The sequence below is a fragment of the Muntiacus reevesi genome, chromosome 20 (assembly GCF_963930625.1).
Source record: "Muntiacus reevesi chromosome 20, mMunRee1.1, whole genome shotgun sequence".
NCBI lineage: Eukaryota > Metazoa > Chordata > Mammalia > Artiodactyla > Cervidae > Muntiacus > Muntiacus reevesi.
Window position 1 is genome coordinate 31238831 of NC_089268.1, and position 20359 is coordinate 31259189.

The 20359-nt window shown below is 42.7% G+C and overlaps 1 protein-coding gene across 2 annotated transcripts; it reads left to right on the forward strand.

Moving 5' to 3' along the window:
- The first annotated feature begins 537 nt into the window (after positions 1–537).
- Positions 538–15771, forward strand: ZSCAN31 (zinc finger and SCAN domain containing 31). Of its 2 annotated transcripts, none has more exons than XM_065912025.1 (4): positions 538–615; positions 6936–7409; positions 8219–8369; positions 8900–15771. In XM_065912025.1, the coding sequence occupies exons 2-4, from the start codon at positions 7029–7031 to the stop codon at positions 9673–9675; spliced, it is 1308 nt and encodes a 435-aa protein (XP_065768097.1). In that variant the 5' UTR covers positions 538–615; positions 6936–7028; the 3' UTR covers positions 9676–15771. The 2 variants fall into 2 exon arrangements, with proteins under 2 accessions (XP_065768097.1, XP_065768096.1); XM_065912024.1 differs by having other exon boundaries at positions 574–834.
- The last annotated feature ends 4588 nt before the right edge of the window (positions 15772–20359 follow it).

Here is a 20359-nt window from a genome sequence, read left to right on the forward strand (position 1 = left end):
TCCCTGCAGCATTTACTGTAGTCCAGGGACTATCCTAATCGACTTACATTTACTTCATTTTTCTTTCATTTCACATACAAACCAGCTGTACACTGGTTTATGTGCCTGCCTGTGCCTCTCCTTTCTTTATGTGCCTGTGTCTCTCCTTCTAGACTGCGATTCTAGAAAACAGTTTGAGAGTTAAAAACAAACAAAAAAACCCAACCACAGCTACCATCTCTCCTTTGTGGTGTTAAAGGGACCACAGTTAGGGGAGAGCCTCAGGAAGGAATGGATGGTGACAACCAGACCTGGAGGAACAATGAAGTCCCTTCCGGCCCTAACATTTTGCGTTACTAGGACCACTGACTTCTGGATGCCCGGAACCACTCAGCACAGAAATCTCGGGGGGCGGGGGTTTCCCCTCCTAGGGCTGGATTTCTGGCTCCGAGCTTTGTGACGAAGTAGTCACCAAGTGCATTAACCTCCGGAGCTCCTAGAGAGTACAAGAATGCTCCTGGCAGGGAAGGGGCTGCTCGGCCACGGAGCTCGGGACGATGACGTACTTCCGGCCTTTGTAGGTTTTCTGAGTGATGCTGCCTGCGCGGCGGACCTGGAGCTCCCGCGATCCCGAAGGTGAGTCTCAGGCGCTTCGTTCCGACTCGCCCGCCCCAGGAAGATTAAGATAGGTGCCTTGGAGTAGGCGAGGAGGGGACGTCTGCGCGGGCGTGGCCCCCGCCAGCCTCTCGTGGTCACTTGGACACAGGCCTCGGGTAGAAGGAGGTCCCGCCGCTGCCCCCGCTGGGGTCGTTGAAGACCCCCTTGTGGAGGCGGAGCTTTGTGACCAGACCCGAGGTGAGGAGGTGGAAGAAGGGCTTCCGGAAGTTGCTTTCGCTCCCTGTCAAAAGCCCAACTTCCTATATACCCATCAATTTTATTTAACAAGTGTTAACATTAAACAGTATTTATCTCATCTATTTTTTCTTTAAATATTTAAAAATAAATTACAAGCATCGTGACTTGCCACCCTTAAATAGTTTTGTATGTGCATCTCTGAAACTTAAGGACATTTTACATACACAAATCATAACCCCAATATCAACACACCCAACTAAACGTAAGCGCATTCCCTAACATTACCTGACATCTACTGCATATTCAAATTTACCCTCGTTGTCCTACAGGTGTTTTTTGCAATTGGTTTACACCCACTAGGGTCCAATTAAAGACCATTCGTTGCATGTAGTTAAGTTTCTTAATTTAAAACAGTTCTATGCTTCCCTTGGGCTTCCCTGATGGCTCAGTGGTAAAGAAACTGCTTGCCAGTATAGGAGATGTGGGTTCCCCTTCCGGGTCGAAAAGGAAATAGCGACCCACTCCAGTATTCTTGCCTGAGAAATAAATTCCATAGACAGGAGCCTGGCGGGCTGTGGCCCATGGGGGTCTCAAAAGTCTCAGTCACGACTTAGCGACTAAACAATAACAATAATCCTTCTCCTCCTTTCTCCCCACCCCATTACCTGGTTGAAGGATATTCCAGTCCTTTCCTAGAGTGGCTCCATTTCCGAATGTGCCAGTTTCCTCATGGTATTTAAGTTATTCCTTTTTTCTTTGCCATTGTGATCAGTTTTCCTTTGGAATTTATTTTACAATGCAGGTGGTTTATTATTTTCATTATCTCTTCGTAATTGCTAATATGCTGAAGCTAATAAAAAAGCTCAGCAATTCCCTGGCAGACCAGTGGTTAGGACCTGGCTCTTGCAGTGCACAGGACAAGTTAGAGCCCAGGTGAAGGAACTACGATCGTTGGGTGGCACACGTGTGGTGTTAGAAAAAAGAAAGAGAAATGCTCTTGTACACTCTTTCTGCCACCTCGTGGTTTTTTTAGTTCAATTAAGGAAGATGAGGACACTTCAGATTCTGTAATTGTATCACTGTTTTATCATATACTTGCTGCCTGACACATATAGGCACTTAGTGAATATTTTTGAAGTGAGTCCCCTTTGTGGATAACATGTAATACATAGAAACTGAATCTTGAATTTAGGATGAATTGTCCTACTTCCTTGTACACATCTTCAAGATTATGGCTTTCACTGTATTATAATTTTATCCCCATGAGTTATAAATTCCTGTGTATACCCAGCTCTTAGCACAGCTCGTAAATATCTGCCCAAAGATTAAAACTCTTTTTTCAAACAAAAGTTAAGCTCTTTTGCCTTTCAGTTGTATTTTTTCAAAGTTAATTTGATGAATGTATTGACATTATAGCTAACTGGCTGTCTTTTGGATCCAGTGCACTAGCCTCCACCTCCACTCTTTCAATGCTTGCCTTTTCTTCTTCCACTCTTGCCTCCATCTTCATTCCCTTAGCTTGCTTACTATCCAGTAGCAGAGCTTCTTAAAACATAAACCTGGTCTCGTCACTGACCCTCCTATGTGCCTTCAGTGACTTTCCTATGCATTTAGAATAAAAAATAAGCTTCTATGTCCTGTCGGGTGTTTTGAACAGTTCTCTCCCTACGCCCCACCTCTGCTCTGCAGATTTCAGTCCTTACTGTTCTTAGGGCTCATTAGCTACCTCACCTCTCATCATCCTATCTTAATAGGTCCTACATTTATTTGATAACTTGATGCTGGTTGGTTTTCCTCACAGTACTTATTACAACTGCTCATTATTTTATCTGCCTCCTTACTTTTGTTGTTCCTGTTAATTAATTTTTTTAAATCTTCCCCATTAGAGTGAAAGTTCCAGCAACACAGGGACTCCTTCTCCCTGAAACAGAGCCATTAAGCAGGATAGCTGCTGCTGCTGCTAAGTCACTTCAGTCGTGTCCGACTCTGTGCGACCCCATAAACAGCAGCCCACTAGGCTCCTCTGTCCCTGGGATTCTCCAGGCAAGAGTACTGGAGTGGGTTGCCATTTCCTTCTCCAATGCGTGAAAGTGAAAAGTGAAAGTGAAGTCGCTCAGTCGTGCCTGACTCTTAGCAACCTCATGGACTGAAGCCTACCAGGCTCCTCCATCCATGGGATTTTCCAGGCAAGAGTACTGGAGAAGCAGGACAGCAGAAGGAATCAAAAAGGAAAACTTTGAGTAGTTAATGTAAATGGCACCAAATTTATTGACTGTGTTTTGAAAATACAAGAGTCTTAAACCAGTTACAGAATTCAGTTTCTTTCCGTTGTAGAACTGAAGTCCATGGTAGGACTAAGGTCTCCCTTTCCTTGCTGGCTGCCCCTGGGTGACAGGTCTCAGCTTCTAGAGGCTGCCTGCATTCCTTTACAGGTGGCTCCCTCCATCAGCAAGTCAGTGGTTGTGTATCTAATCCTTCTCATGCTTCAACTCTCTGACTTCCTCTTCTGCTAAAAAAAATTGCTGTTAAAGGAGTTATGTAGTAGGTTAGGCCCACCTAGAGACCTCCTAAGGTCAACTGATTGCTAAACTTAATTACATCTTAATAATACCTTTTATCATGTAAACTAACAATCTTAAGGGACATGATAACATGATGGAGATCATAGGGCAGTCTTAGAATTCTGCCTACCACGGTTCTACTCTATTTATTCTGCAAGTTGAGGGTTGAGGGACAGTTGGGTTATTTCTAGTTTGGAACTATTTTGAATAAAACTGCTCTGAACATTCCTGTATTTTTAGCTTTTAGTGGGCATAAGTACTTGTTTCTTTGGGGTATAAATCCAACAGTGGAATTACTGGATCAAGGGGTACACAGACATTCATCTTGTCAAAAAATGTTGAGACCATCACTCAGTATCTGAAATGAAAAGACAGCTGAAGAGATCCTCTCACCAGGACCTAGGTACAGTCCTCACTAGGTACAGAAGAGGTTGCTGCTCTTACATAATGGTTTTGAGAAGCATGGGGTTCAGTGGGCTGACATCTGTGGAGACATGGTTTCATGGGACAAACTTGTTCATTAGTTGGCACTCAGAGCTGTTTATTGGAACAAGTCATTCCCGACTAACTGATTTTTGAAAGCTATATGTTGTCACTAATTGATGGACTTACAAAAATGTGTTCTCTGAAATGAATTGTTGATTGAATACATCAGTTCTGGGCTACTTGATACCACAGCTGCAGAACATTTTTATTCTCAAGCTTTAAGAGATAGTTCTAAAGATTTTTCCAAAGTGGTTGTATCCATTAAACTATCATATCAATGTATGAGAGTTCCATTTGCTCCAATTCCTTGTTGATTTACCCTTAAATTATAAGATGTGTATTTACTTTTAGAATTTTTAAAATGAAGTCTATTGTTCAGTATCTCTATTCTCCTGACACCAAAGGCATTAATACACTCCTTTTACTGAACTGACCACCTACCATATCTTGTTATTATAAAGAATTTTAGTTTTATATTCCTCCCCTTTTGTGTGGTAAAATATTCTCATGTAAAAAATGTAATAAGGGTTATCCATTGAAAAATTCCACATCATACCTGCTCCCAACCACTTATTTCCCTTTCGCAGGGACAAGTAATGTTGCTCAGGTATCCAAATATATATATATATATATATATATATATTTTTTTTTTTTTTCTTTCCCTTTCCCTTTTGTTAGTATTTTTCATGGTGACTCTGTACCCTGCTTTTTTCACTAAATGGATCTTGCCCATCCTTTCATATCTGTACATAAAGAGCTTCCTCTTTTCAAAAAACTGCATAGCAGTAGTTATGGATTACTATATGGATTACTATAATTTATTTGCCTAGTCCCATCTTGGTGGCCATTTGGGTTGTTTCCAACCTTTGTCTCACAGTGCTGCAGTAAATAACCTTTTATATACGTCATTTTACATGTGAGTGAATAAATTACAAGAGATTTCCCCCCATAATCATTTAAATTTATCACCATATTTTATCAGTTCTTGAGCTTATGTTGTTTCCTCTATTTCATACCTTCTTTCTGAGTTCACCTTTCTTTGCTGAACTCTATATCCTTTACTTACTCTCGTAGGAAGTGTTTGTGGGTTGTAAATGACTTCATTTTGCTCTATTTACTTATATTTAGCTCAGGGTAGATTCTGTATTAACAGTCATTTCTCCACTCTGATTGCCTTCTAGACTGTGTTAGTGAGCACTTTGCTGTGTTTCCTTCACAGGTAATCTCTTTTCCTCTGGTAGCTATTAAGATTGTCTCTTTATCCTCAATAGATTTCAGTTTCAGTCTATTATGTCTAGGTGTGCACTCTTGATTTGAGAAGTCAGGCCTTCATTTCTAGAAAATTCTTAATTTTTTCTCATCAACTATTATTTCTCAGTAATTCACTACATTCTTTTCTTCTGAAGCTCCTGTATATTAATGTTGTAGTGTCTTAATATTTTATATTATAATATGTATATATGTTTACATGTTATATGTATGAAAGAGCAGTTAACAAGATATATATATGAAATATTCTGTCTTCTTAACTGCTCTTTCATATTTTATTATCTCCTGTTGCATTCAGAGTAAAGTCTCAGTATTCTCATAATCACTGTTACTCTCAGTTGTGTCCATTCTTTTGTTTATCCTCTGCTGCTGCTACTGCTAAGTCACTTCAGTCATGTCCGACTCTGTGCGACCCCATCCCTGGGATTCTCCAGGCTAGAACACTGGAGTGGGTTGCCATTTCCTTCTCCAATGCATAAAAGTGAAAAGTGAAAGTGAAGTCGCTCAGTCATGTCTGACTCTTCGCGACCCCATGGACTGCAGCCTACCAGACTCCTCCATCCATAGGATTTTCCAGGCAAGGGTACTGGAGTGGGGTGCCATTGCCTTCTCCTGTTTATCCTCTAATGCATGTTAAATGGGTTAGGGTTAGAGTCTGTTGTTTGCTTGGCCTATGATGTTGAATCTCCTGCCAGGGCCCTTTCTCTGCCTGACTAATTTGTTAGTTATTTCAGGCCCAATTCAAATGTACTTGCTCCTAAGCCACATTGTTTCAGTGCTTCACACTTTGTCAGAATTATGTTTTTCCTACTCTTTGCTCTATAGACATTTGGTTAAAGCCTCTTGTTTCTTTTCTTTTCTTTAAAATTTAATTAATTTGGCTGCCTTGGGTCTTAGTTGCAGCACTTGGGATCTTCTCTTTTTGCAGACTTCTAATTGTGGCATGTGGGCTCAGTTGCTCTGCAGCATGCAGGATCTTAGTTCCCTGACCAGGGATTGAACCCACATCCCCTGCACTGCAAGGCAGATTCTTAACCCTGGACCACCAGGGAGTCCCTTTGTTTATTTTTTTGGAATACGTACTTTATTTCAAATGACTCAAGAATCAGAAAAAATATAGAGGGTATTATGTGAAAAGTAAAATGTCCTTCCTCTCTTAAGTTACCTAGTTCTCTTCCCGGAGGCCATCCCTTTGTAGTAGTTTTTCATTGCCATAAGAATGTGGTGTAACAAACAGTTACAAGTCTTTGGCAGGATAACAACAATAAACATTTATTTAGTACATGAGTCTTTTGGGTTTGGTGATCTAGGCAGCGCTTAATTGTACATCTGCAGTCAGCTGTGAGCTCTGCAGATCTCAGCTGGAGTCACTCACATGTTGGGGTGGGGCAGGAGGAGGGGAGGTTATCTGGCTGTTAGCTGACCTAGGATGATCTTATCTGCTCCATCTGAAAGCCAGTATATCCTCTTAGCAGTTATAGAGGGCACAGGCATGCAAGAGCAATCACACTAGCTTCTGTCACACTTGTTAGTATTACACTGGCCAAGTCAGGTCATGTGTTGAACCCAGAATCACAGCAGGAGCACACAACAGAGTCCATGTCTACAGGGAAGGGTGAAGAATGGGGTCAGTAATGTATTCTGCCACATGCGTTTTTTAAAATTTCAATTTCTAAACATACATATGTATACCTTTTATTAACATGAATGATAGCATGATATTATTGTTCTTATACTGTTTTTTTCCCCATTACTTATTTCATTAAGACATAATTTTCTCATCAGGTGCATCCTCCTGAATAAGATTAAATCACAGGATCTTAAATCAGTTATATCTCCACCCCAGGCTGGATTGAGCCCTTCTAAGTTAATCCCAGAATGGCTTCATCAGGGGAACAGGATGGACTTAAGATTGTGAAGGTGGAAGAGGACCCTATCTGGGACCAAGAAACCTACCTTCGAGAGAACAACTTTTCTGGCCAGGAAGCCTCCTGCCAACTTTTTAGACACTTTTGTTACCAAGAGACTCCTGGTCCCCGAGAAGCACTGAGCCGGCTTCGGGAACTCTGTCATCAGTGGCTTAGGCCAGACACACATACCAAGGAACAAATCCTGGAGCTCCTGGTGCTGGAGCAGTTCCTGACCATCCTGCCTGAGGAGCTCCAGGCCTGGGTACGTGAGCACCATCCCAAGAGTGGGGAGGAGGCAGTGGCTGCAGTTGAAGACCTGGAGCGAGAGCTCAGTGAGCCAGAGAACCAGGTGAGAGGAAGAAGATGGCCTTCTGGACATAGACTATGAAATGAAGGGTGAAGTTTGGTGACCCAGGTTGGTTGGTTGTAGCCACATGTATTAGTTCTCTGTTGCTGGGTAACAAGTAATCCCCTAAGCTTTAATGGCTTAAAAAAAAACAAATATTACCTCCAAGTTTCTGAGTCAAGTTTTGGGTGCCACTTAGGAGGATCTGTCATGAGGTTGCAGTGAAGATGTCAACCAAGATTATAGTCCCCTGAAGACCTACTGCAGCTGGTGGATCCACTTTCAAGATGGCTCACTACCATGGTTGTTGGTAGGGGGCCTTGGTTCCTCACTGGTTGTTGGCAGGGGTCTTTACTGGGTTTCTCCTTAGGGCTCATTGAGTGTCCTCACAACATGTCAGTTGGCTTCCCTGGGAGAGAGACAGAAATAGAGGAAGAGAGGATAAGGATGAAACCTCACGTTTTTTTGACTTAGTCTCAGAAGTTATATACAATGATTTCTGCCATACATTCTATTCAGTAGAAATGAGCCATTTTAAGTACAGCTCTCACTCAAGGGGAGAGAAATCAGGCTCCACCTTTTAGTAGAAATAACATTGAAGAGCTTACAAACATATTTTAAACCATCACACCTCATTGGGCCACTCTTGTTCTTCCCCTTCTGCTTTTGGGTGTGGAATTAAACTCTGGGCTTTCCACTGTGCAGTTGCGTAAAATGTCTCATACAGTTCCATATGAGCGCTCTCATTGAGTGTGAGTCCAGTTTCCAGTAGTCTTCCTCTTATCAACCCAAATATACCTACCTGCCTTCAGGCCCCAGATCGTGAACATGGACTTGCTGAAATGCTCTCAGGGGATGCAGTGCATTTGAAGGCCAAGCAGGAATCAACAGCTTTCCAGCTTCAGTCCACAGTGACACAGCTCAAATGTGAATCTTTTGGGCTCCACAAATTTGGAGAACAAGGTAAGGACATTTTCAGGTCCATTCAGAGGAACTCTGGTGGTCCAGTATAGAGTAATAGTTGAGACTGTGGACTCTGGGGCCAAATTGTTCAGTTAGAATTTAAGCACTGCTACTTAGAAGCTATGTGACATCGAACAGGTCAAGTAACCTTCCTGTGCCTTCAGTTTATGCATTTGTAAAATGGAAATAATCAGAGTCAGAGAATCATTTGAAGATTTAATAAGTTAATATACATAAAACATTTAGAGCAGCACCTGCTTTGTAGTAAGCCCTTCACAGTGCCTGCTTGCGTACATCTTCTCTAGAAGTCTCACCTTGTCTGCGTGACCTCCTCCAGCCAGTTCAGCAGGTGCTGGTTACCCCTTACTTTGTCTCCAGATCTCTATTTAGGTTGTTATATTACACTGCCAGTTTTGGATCCTAAAATGTGTATATTTGACATGAATCTTCCTCTTTCATAAGTTATACCTCTTTCATGGTTATACTCTTTCATAAAGGAAAAAAATGACATGGTCTATTTATTATTCTAGATGGTGAAACTGTACTTGAAAACCAGGACTTGACATCAAAACAGGAAGTCTTAAAAGAAATGGGACATTTTGAGAATAGCAGACTCCAAAGAGATGTTCCTTTAGATTCTAAAAATAGAGAAATGCGTAAACGTGAGAGCAGGGCAGAAAAACAGAGCAAACAGCCCACTGGAGAGAGACGTCACAAGTGCAATGAGTGTGGGAAAAGCTTTACTCAGAGTTCAGTTCTCATTCAGCACCAGAGAATCCACACTGGGGAGAAGCCATATGAATGTAGAGAATGTGGAAAGACCTTCAGCCAGAGGTCAGGCCTGATTGAACATCAACGGAGCCACACTGGAGAGAAACCCTATCAATGTAAGGACTGTGGGAAAGCCTTCAGTGCCAGCAATGGCCTCATTAGACACAGAAGGATCCACACGGGGGAAAAACCATATGAATGTGAAGAGTGTGGGAAAGCCTTCCGCCTGAGCTCGTACCTTGTTCAGCATCAGAGGATACACACTGGAGAGAAGCGCTATCGCTGTAATGAGTGTGGAAAAGCCTTCAGTCAGAATGCAGGGCTTTTCCAGCATCTCCGAATCCACACTGGTGAGAAACCCTATCAGTGCAGTCAGTGCAGTAAAAGCTTTCGTAGTCGAACACTCCTTATAAAACATCAGAGAAGCCACACTGGAGAGAGACCGTATAAGTGTGATGAATGTGGGAAAGCTTTCAGTCATCATTGCAACCTCATTAGGCATTTTAGAATCCATACTGTTGTCAAATTGGACTAAACTAACCCTGTGGACCACCAGGGCCCTTCAATGAGGTGATCCTTGGGAAAGTAAGATATTCAAATGGCTTATTTTACTCTTATGAAATTTATTTTGCTTTGGAATGCATGATTTTTTTTGCAGACCACGTGCTGCTGTCTCCTGAGTGGTTGACTGTGGGTGTGGGCATGTGGGCACTTGCTGGGCAGTTTCTTTCTTCCCTATCCCTTGGTTCATTTCTAACAGTTTCCCTTAAAGCAATCAAATCTTACCTGGAAATAAATTGGTATGTAGGGGCCATTATTGAGTAATACTTAATATTGAACAACTCTAAATGACTAGCATTTGTGTATATACTCAAAGGATATTCAGAGGTGAGTTTTTTGTTTCTTGGGTTTTTTTTTTTTTTTTTTTTTTTTTTTTGGTAAAAGTAACATTTTAAACACAATAAGGTTTGGGGGAATAAGAATTGTTCCTATTCCTATAGAAAATCATTATCATTGTCAACAATCTCCCCAGGAATGTAATGGATGTTCTCTTTGATACTTTCATCAGAATGGTTGGCAAACTCATTTACTAAGCAGCATTACCCCTGGTGTGAAGCCTATAGATTTGATGGTTTAGAAATCCATGTCCCATTTTGATATTGAACTCCAAATTCTCAGTGCAGGTCATTACTATATTTAAGGTTCCCATTTTTGTTACAAATAACGAGTCAAATGATACTTTAAGACCTTTGTGGAACTTCCATGGTGGTCCAGTGATTAAGACTTCACACTCCTAATGCAGGGGACACAGGCTCGAGTCCTGGTCAGGGAACTAAGATCCCACATGCCATGTGATGAGGCCAATAATAATAATAATAAACCCTTTGCAATGTGCCTGTTTTATTCATAGCCTTTTCTGTCACAGGCTTTAGAAGTTTAGCCAGGTGGAAGGCCACTGTAAGCAGCATCATTGAGGTTATAAAGAAATGGAGCCTCTGACCTCAGGCAGCTTATGCTTAACTCGGGAGACCAGCAGGTCCAGGCCATTTACTGTCAGGGTTAAACACACAAGTTTGGCACCACACTGTCCAGGTTCAGTACCTGCCTCTCCATCTGTGAGCTCTGTGACATTGGGCAGTTTAATTAAATGTCCCTATGCTACAGTCTCCCTATCTATAAATTTAATAGAGGATAAGAGTACCCTTCTCATAGGATACATGAGATTAATACAGACTTGTAAAGCACTGAAACTATAATTCAATAAATGTGCACTGTGATTTACCTAAGAAATAATACCATCTAATGAAGGTAGGTGGAATTTTAAGTATCCTGTTTGAACTAAATGGAATGTTAAATGCCTCTGCTGACAGTCTCATACTTTTCTCCACCGTCAAAATCTTAATCAGAATTTCAAAAGAAAGGAACTATAAGTTCAACTTAAAAATACACTGTGCTAAGTATGTCTTCAAAGTTTGTTTTAAAAAAGTTAAAGAAGCCTATATATATGTGTGTGTATATATATGTAAATATATATATATGTATATATGTGTGTGTATATATATATATTTGGTTTTCCTTATAGCTTGGGGGCCATAAAAACAACGAAAACTAAAATTCCTTGACTGTTTCATTTGGAAACAGAACATTAGCTAAATGCAGACTATTTAAAATAGTGCTTTTTTTTTTTTTTAGCCTAACTTCACGGCATGCAGGATCTTAATTCCCTGACCAGGGATGGAACTTCATGCCCTCTGCAGTAGAAGCATGGAGGCTTAAACACTGGACCACCAGGGAAGTCCCCAGAACAGTGCTTATTGAATTTTAGATTATCTACAAATTACCTGGAATCTTGTTAAAAGAGATTCTAATTCAAAAGGTAATGGTGGAGCCCAGAATCTGCATTTTCAACAAACTCCCGGTGATGCTGATGCTGCTGGTTCATGGAGCACATTTGAATATCAGGACCCCAGACGATCCTGATGGTCCTTCTACAGCTAGAGGTGTCAGGCAAATCCATTTCCTTCTCATCCTCCCACTGCAACCCCTATGTCTGCATGTTGCCTCTACACCTATGCTCCCCACTGCCAGCCCCACCCTCAGAGGAGTGAGATGCCCCTGAAGTGCAGTGGGCAGCTGGCTGAGGTGGTTGGGAAACCAGGCGGCATTCTCTGCTCTGCACAGGCAGATTCATCACTTGGGAAGTCTAAGCAGTTCCTGTAAACGTTTGCTTTAGGAAAAAGCCGCTGCTCCAGAGCTTCCGCTATGCCTCCTCTCTCCCCTTCACATGAACTCCCAGGGTGAGGGGAAAGGAACTGTCCATGTTTACAAGCACAGTGCAGACCTGCAGTCCTCACGGCCCTGCCCCCTGCAGCATCTCAGGCCACAAAGGCAAGGATCCGCTGCATGTCCTCAGCTGGGGTGCTACTACAGACCACACTCGCCTTCAACACCGACCTTCAATTTGGTCCCTCTGAGATTCCAGCCCCAGGGCTCAGACAGCCCTTTCCTGTCTCACCTTTCCAGAAAGGCAAAGGAAAGCTCACGAAGGAGAAGGCAGCTATAAAAGAGAGGCCCAAGGCATAAAGGGGAAAAGCACAGAGGAGGAGAGGAGAGATGGGAGGAAAGGGCCTAATAGGGCAGGCCTGCGACCTAAGGAAACCGAAGGGAGAAATGGGGAATGTTGCTATTTTGTTTTGTTTTTTTCAGTTTGTCTTTCATCAGTCTAGTCCAAAGTGTCCTAGTCACTGATAACACACTCCCGCATTCAGCCTCACGACAGTGACATGAAGGATTTTCAGTGCCTGTGAGCAGAGGAGCATCTAGAAAAGAAGGGAAGTTCAGGCAGTGAGCAGGGCACTCAGCCAGTCAGCAGCATCTGCTGAGCACCACTTTGGGCCAGTGGGCACTGTTGCAGGGACTTGGGACACATCAGGGAACCCTGCTTGAGAAAAACAATAAACAGTAAGTATAATAAATGAGGCTTCCCAGGTGACACAGTGCTAAAGGATCCATCTGCCAGTGCAGGAGACGCAGGAGACACCAGTTCAGTCCCTGGGTCCAGAAGTTCCCCTGGAGAAGGAGATGGCAACCCACTCCAGTATTCTTGCCTGGAAAATTCCGTGGACAGAGGAGCCTGGTGGGCAACAGTTTATGAGGTCACAAAGAGTCAGACACGACTAATGACTAAGCACAGCACATAATAAATGACAGTGTAATAAAGTGTTTTGGAAACAGAAGAAAATGGAGCAGGATAAAGGAGTGGGGTTTCATTATCTCGGGTGGTCAGGGAAGGCTTCACTGAGAAGGAGGCATTTGAGCTAAGATTTGGAGCAGGTGACGGAGTTGGTGCTGCGTGGGAGGGTGACCCAGGAAGGGGATGGGCTGGTGCAGAGGCCTTATGGTGTAGACTAAAAAGCTTTCCCCTGGGGTTTCACAGGTGCTCCTTACCATCCTCCTAGAATAGGAAGACATGCAATTTACCATCCACATTCACTGTTGAGTAAACAGCTTGCGACATGAAGTGATTGTCACCTCCCAAGCAGGCGAAGTTGAGCAAAGTATTTGAGACTGACTGTCAAGTGCTGTTTCCTACTAAGCGTCCTGAAACTTTGTCCTCCCCAAGCTCCCACAGCTGGGAAGGATTGAGGGCAGGAGGAAAAGGGGGTGACAGAGGATGAGATGGTTGGGTGGCATCACTGACTCAATGGGCATGAGTTTAAGCAAACTCAGGGAGATAGTAAAAGACAGGGAAGCCTGGCATGCTGCAGTTCATGGGGTCGAAAAAAATCACAGCGTAGCGACTGAGCAACAGCAACCTACCCCAGCCCCCAGAAAGTTGTTCTTCCTTATCCAGAAAACATAGGTGAAACCACTTAAGCAGGTGTCAAGTATTTTGTGTGACTAGGTCTGTCTTGAAAGCAATGGGAGAGGGGGTGGCGCAGATACCCTGGTGGTGCACAAGAGGAAGAAATGGATGGATTCCTGGAGGTCAGGTGATGCTAATGGTGGGGGGCGGGAGACCCAGGGAGTGATTACCTTATATCATTACATACCCAGTAAGTGTTTACATTCCAATTCTTTATGTTAATATATATGGATGGACTCCTGGAGGTCAGGTGATGTTAATGATGATGGTGATAGGATGGGAGACACGGGGAGTGAGGACAGCCAGGTGCAGGACCTCTGCAGGCAGCCAGAGCTGGACGGGAAGAGGAGCGGGAAAAGCTGAAGAGTGGGAGAAGGAGAGACACGTTTGCTTCTTGGTGGCAGGGCGCTTCTGTGCTGTGGTTTGTTCCTGTCCACTGGTGTGGCTTTAGGTGAGTTACTTCACCTCTCTCTGCCCAAGTGGAAAGACATGAAGGGCATGTCTCTAAATGTTTGCTTAAACCAGGACCCCCATGATATCTGCCAGATATGTTTGACTGGTAGGTCTTGTCTCTTTCAATTAGATTTCCCCTTCATTTCTTTTTTCCTATTGCATTGTATTTGCTGGGGCTTCCCAGGTGGTGCAATGGTAAGCACATCTTGCTTATCCATTAATCTGTTGATGGACATTCAGGTTTTCCATGTCTTGGCTATTGTAAATAGCACTGCAGTGAACGCTGGGGTGCATGTATCCTTTCAAACCATATTTTTCTCCAGATATATGTCAGGAGCGGGATTGCAGGATCATAGTTTTAGTTTCTTAAGGAATCTCCATACTGTTCTTCATAGTGGCTATACCAATTTACATTCCCAACAACTGTGGAAAGGTTTCCTTTTCTCCACACCTTCTCCAGCATTTACTGTTTGTAGATTTTTTGATGATGGCTGTTCTGGCTGGTGTGAGGTGATACCTCATTGTATCACCTGTGTCTCTCTAATAATTAGCGATGATGAACACTTTATGTGCCTTTTGGCCCTCTGTATGTCTTCTTTGGAGAAGTGTCTATTTAGATCTTCTGTCCATTTTTTTACTTGGTTGCTTGGGGTTTTTTATTGTTGTTATTGAGTTGCACGAGCTGTTTGTGTATTTTGGAAATCATCCCTATTGGTCACATCACTTGCAACTATTCTCTTGCAGTCTATAGATTGTGTTTTGTTTAAATCATGATTGCTTGCTTCATCAAAATCCCCAGGGGTGAGCATCAGCTACCAAACAGAAATCACAGTGTTTTTGGTCAGCTATTCACAGAAGTGACATCCCCTCAACATTACTGTATATACTGGATGTATGTGCTTAGTTGCTCAGCTGTGTCTGCCTCTTTGTGACCCCACAGACTGTAGCCCGCCAGGCTCCTCTGCCCTTGGGGATTCTCCAGGCAAGAACCCTGGAGTGGGTTACCATGCCCTCTTCCAGGGGATCTTCCCAACCCAGGGATCAAACCCAAGTCTCCTGCATTGTGAGCAGATTCTTTACCATCTGAGCCACTAGGGAAGCCCATTCTATTGGTTAGAAGCACACTATTTAGAGGTTGTGGGGATTATGTAAAGTTTTGAATACTGGAAACTGTGGTCACTGGAGGACATCTTAGAGCCTGCCTACCACACTTTCCTCCCATGTTTAGACTTCTAGTTCTCAAGGACAGTGGGATGATAAAATTAACGTATCACATCATTTATGCATTTAACTTTTTGATATTTAAGTACCTCCAGATTGGCTGTGCCAATTTACATTCCTTATCCCTGCCAATATTTTGTTAAACTTTTAAATACTTGCCAATCTGTTAGGTGTGTAATGGTGTCTTGTTTTTATTTTTAATCTCCAAATATTAATGGAATTATGCCTCTCTTTATATGTTTATGGGTCATTTGCCTTTCTTCCTTCGTGAGTTCCTGATTCACATCCTTTGTCCAGCCTCCTTTTGGGCTTTTTAACCTTTTTTTCCCCAGGCTGTACCAATGTGGATTGTGGAAGGTCTCTGTTCCCTGACCAGGGATCAAACCTGGACCCTCAACAGTGAGAGCATGGAGCCCTAACCCCTGGACTGCCAGGGAATTCCCTAACTTTTCCTTATTGATGTGTAGAAATTCTTTTTAGTCTATATATTAGCCCTATAATTAATATCTATTAAGTAATCCATATTAATATGTGTGTACATTTGTGTATGTGTATACTTGTATATGTGTGTGTGTATATATGTGTCATTAAAAAAACTGAACTACCTCTGGAGCATAAGATACTGAATGGGAGTTCTGCTGAATCCCAGACTTCAGGTAGAGTGAACCTGCCACTAAATTATCTGGACTATCTGGAGAAGCAAGAGAAGTCCCAGTCGTGGTCATGCCAGTTCCCTCTGGAACAAAAAAGGGCTACACCAGTCAAAGTGGAAAAAACCAGCTTCACAGAGAATCAGGAATCTAGCCTGCTAGGGAAGAGTCCCTCACAGCAGGAAGTCTGCAAACAGCACTTCTGCTACCAGGATTTCCTTGGGCCTGACTCTGGCCATCTCTGGGAGATACAGGAGTAACAGAGACCCAACCTTCTCTCCCCCCAGGAGCAATGACTTCACCAAGACAGAAGTTTAGGTCCTCGCGTGTAAACTTTGGAGGAAGGCGATTGCCAGGGTTCTGTTCCAGCACTTAGGGATCTAGGTTCCTTCTAGCTTATTTCTCCATCACTTCCTGAGCAGGTCCTGGTGTGTATAGCTAGCCTGGGCCAGTTCTGCCTTAGTCTTAGGACTAGAGTCCCTCACCACATCCCTTGGATCACTGATTCTTCTTAACTGTGGAGCCACTTTGAGGGTCATGGTAAGAGTGTAGGCCAGGCTCAGAGAGGGTGTTCTGCCCAAAGCAAAGTCTTTCCAGTGCCACATTTATGCTGTTTATAAATATTACTTACACTGTCTCTACCTCCTGCATAGCTGGTGCCGATTTGCTTTTTAGAGGTCTCACTGTGGATGTGGTTCAGAGAAGGACTTGGGTGGGGGGCATGGTGGTGGTGGAGGGAGGCTGTGGTGGGCAGTCAGGCCACATCACAGTGTCTGTGTGTGTGTGTGTGAGAGAGCATCTGCGTGCATGTTCAGGCAGCCAGGCTACATCACTGTGTCTATGTGTGCAGGCATGAGCTCAGTCCCTCAGTCGTGTCAGATTCTTTGCGACCCCATGGATTATAGCCTGCCAGGCTCCTCTGTCCATGGGATTTCCCAGGAAAGAATACTGGAGTGGTTTGCCATTTCACCCTCCAGGGGATCTTCTGGACCCAGGGATTGAATCTGTGTCTCCTGCATTGGTAGGCAAATTCTTTACAACTGCACCACCTGGGAAGCCCTTGATATCACAGAACTGTGATCTAAATGATAGTCAAAGAAGCCAGGTGGAGAGCTACAGACAGACTCAAGAGAGATTAAGAGGTGGGTGGTAGGAAGGAATCACAGATGACATCTATGGTCCCGGGTGGGTACTGAAGTCATTTATGTATTTAATTATGGAGCCCTTGAGAAGAACACATTTGGAAGGGGGAGATAATAAATACAACCTTTGATAACTGCCAAGTAGAGGAGGGACAGACGGCTCTAAAGATCAAAATAGAAAGTGAAATAAGAGTTTATTCTGTAAGTAATCTGTACTAGTCATTTATCATTTATGTATTGGCCATGTGGCCCAGTGGGACTGAACCCATGCCCCCTGCGCTGGAAACAGTCTTAACCATCGGAGTGCCAGGGAAGTCCCTTATCATTTAATTCAAACCCGCATTCTATTAATACTCTTGTAAGTGGGTATTTGTAGATACCAGTATTCTTGCCTTGGAAATTCCATGGACAGAGGAGCCTGGCAGGCTACAGTCCATGGGGTTGCAAAGAATTGGACACAGCTGAGTGGCTAACACTTTCACATAGATACCAGACATTCCACTGAAAGCAGAAGCCAATCAACCTTAGTGATGTATTTCACAAGGAATAACAGATTAATTAAAGAAAATAACATTTGAGCATCTGAGTGTGGAGTAAGTGAATCTGATACTGTTATGCATGGCTTACACTTGCACCTCAGCATGTGGGTAATTTCACGCCTTTTGAAAGAATTCAAGTCGGACTACTTGCCATCCAGCCAGGATTGGGAAGGTACAGGTTAGGGTGTGAAAGGAATGCAATGCATGTCACACAGAAATGAGTGAGATCTGTCTAATTCATCAGTACTAAATTTTAGCATTAAAGAGTCACAGTTCACATCATTCACTCCCCCCCACCCCCAAGTATTTCTCCTTTGGTTTCCTGCTCTGATGACTTGAATCCTGGACTCATTTAATCCCCTTAGTAGTTTTCACCATAGGCTTTATGTCAACCTTACTGCTACCACTGCCTTTCTTCTCATGATGATTCTGTTGTTACCCTGATTTGCTCCATATTTCCTGTTTTCTTGACTCTTTTGGCTTCTGCTGCCAATTTCCACACCCCCAATAGGACACACTTTTCGTTTCAGTACTCAAAGACACTGCGTCACCTCGTTTTCCCTTTACAGAACACTCCTTCAGCATCCCTGCCTGCACACAATCGGAAGTGGTTATACCAATGCTCAGGTCATCGGCCTCTGACACCTATGTTTTATTTAGATCTTCCTGACCTCATAGGATCTGTCTTGATTTTCAACTATGGATTCAGTGCCATCCTGTGGTTGTTTTTATGTTCCATTATTTTGATATTGAATATAGTTCCCTGTGCTATATACAGTAGGACATTGTTGTTTACCTGTTTTATATATAGTACTGCGTATCTGCTAATCCCAAACTCCTTATTTATCCCTCTCCCACTCTTTCCCCTTTGGTAACTATAAGTTTTCTATATCAATGAGTCTGCTTTGTAAATAAGTTCATTTGTATCCTATTTTAGATTCCACATTAGTGATTTTGTGTTTTTCTGACTTACTTCACCTAGGATGATGATCTCTAGTTCTATCCATGTTGCCGCCAATGGAATTACTTCATTCTTTTTTATGACTGAGTAGTATTTCATTGTATATATGTCACACATCTTTATCCATCCATTCAATGGACATTTAGGTTGCTTCCATGGCTTGGCTACTGTAAACAGTGCTACTATGAACACTGGGGTACATGTGTCTTTTTGAATTAGGGTTTTTCTCTTGATATATGCCTAGGAGTGGGATTGCTGGATTATATTTTTAGCTTTTTAAGGAAACTCCATACTTTTCTTCATAGTGTGTACTCAGTTACATCTGACTCTTTGTGACCCCATGGACTGTAGCCCACCAGGCTCCTCTACCCCTGGAATTTTCCAGGCAGGAATACTTGAGTGGGTTGCCATTTCCTCCTCCAGGGGATTTTCCCAATTCAGGAAAATCTGCCCATGACTTCTACATTGGCAGGCGGATTCTTTACCACTCAGCCACCTGGGAAGCCCAGGCTCCATAGTGGCTGCACCAATTTACATTCCCACCAACAGTGCAGAAGGGTTCCCTTCACCCCACATCATCTCCAACATTTGTTATTTGTAGTCTTTAATTTTTTAATTTACTTTTGATTATGCTGGGTCTTCGTCGCTGCACACAGACTTTCTCTAGTAGCAGAGTGTGGGCTTCTCATTGTGGTGGCTTCTCTTGTTGCAGACCACAGGCTCTAGGCATGCAGATGCTTCAGTATTTGTGGCACTCGGGCTCAGCAGTTGTAGCCCGTGGGCTTGAGGGCACAGGCTCAATAGTTGTGGTGCAAGTTGCTTTGAGGCACTTACCAAACCAGGGACCAGACCCATGTCTCCTGTACTGGCAGGTGGTTCTTATTCACTGTGCCCCAGGGAAGACCCATTTGTGGACTTTCTGATGACAGCCTTTCTGATTGGTGTGAGGTGATACCTCATTGTAGCTTTAACTTTCATCTCTGTAACAATTAGCAATGTTGAGCATCTTTTCACACATGCCTTTTGGACTTTTGTCTTATTTGGAGAAATGTCTATTTAGGTCTTCTGCCTGTTTATTTTTCTGTTACTGAGTTGTATGAGCTATTTGTATATTTTGGAAATTAAGCCAAATTTGTGGCTTGTCAGTCACATTATTTGCAAATATTTTCTCCTAGTCTATGGGTTGTCTTTTCATTTTGTTTATTGTTTGTTGTGCAAAAGCTTATATGTTTCTATTTGCTGTGCAAAAGTCTGTTAAGTTTGATTAGGCCCCATCTGTTTATTTTTGCTTTCATTTCTATTGACTTGGGGGACTGACCTAAGGAAAAAGTGCTACGATTTATGTCAGAGAATAAATTGTCTAAACACTCTTCTAGTTTTATGATGTCAAGTCTTATTGCCTTTAAGCCATTTTGAGTTTATTTTTGTATGTGGTATGAGGGTGTATTCTAACTTTATTGATGTACATATGACTGTCCAACTTTCCCAGTACCACTTGAAGATTGTTTTCTACTTTGTATATTCTTACCTCTTGTCGAAGTTTGATTATAGGTGTAGGTTTATTTCTGGACTCTTTATTCTGTTCCATTGATCCACATGTCTGTTTTTTGTGCCAGTATTACGTTGTTTTGATTACTCTAGCTTTGTAGTATTGTCAGAAGTCTGGGAGGGTTACACCTCTAGCTTTGTTCTTTTTCCTCAGGACTGCTTTGGCAATTCTGGGTCTTTTGTGGTTCCATATAAATTTTGGAATTATTTTTTCTAGTTCTGTGAAAAATTTTAATGAGTGATTTGATAGGGGTTATATTAAATTCTGCCTGCATTTATAAATGGCATTCCCCAGAGAAAACTACCAGGAAAAAAAAAAAAAAAGGCAGGATTTCGTTC

Excerpts from the sequence above, each read along its gene's own strand:
- ZSCAN31 (XM_065912025.1), top strand. The coding sequence starts at position 7,029 with ATGGCTTCATCAGGGGAACAGGATGGACTTAAGATTGTGAAGGTGGAA. Across the intron at positions 7,410-8,218 it reads TCAGTGAGCCAGAGAACCAG|GCCCCAGATCGTGAACATGG; the intron begins GTGAGAGGAAGA and ends ACCTGCCTTCAG. Across the intron at positions 8,370-8,899 it reads CCACAAATTTGGAGAACAAG|ATGGTGAAACTGTACTTGAA; the intron begins GTAAGGACATTT and ends TTATTATTCTAG.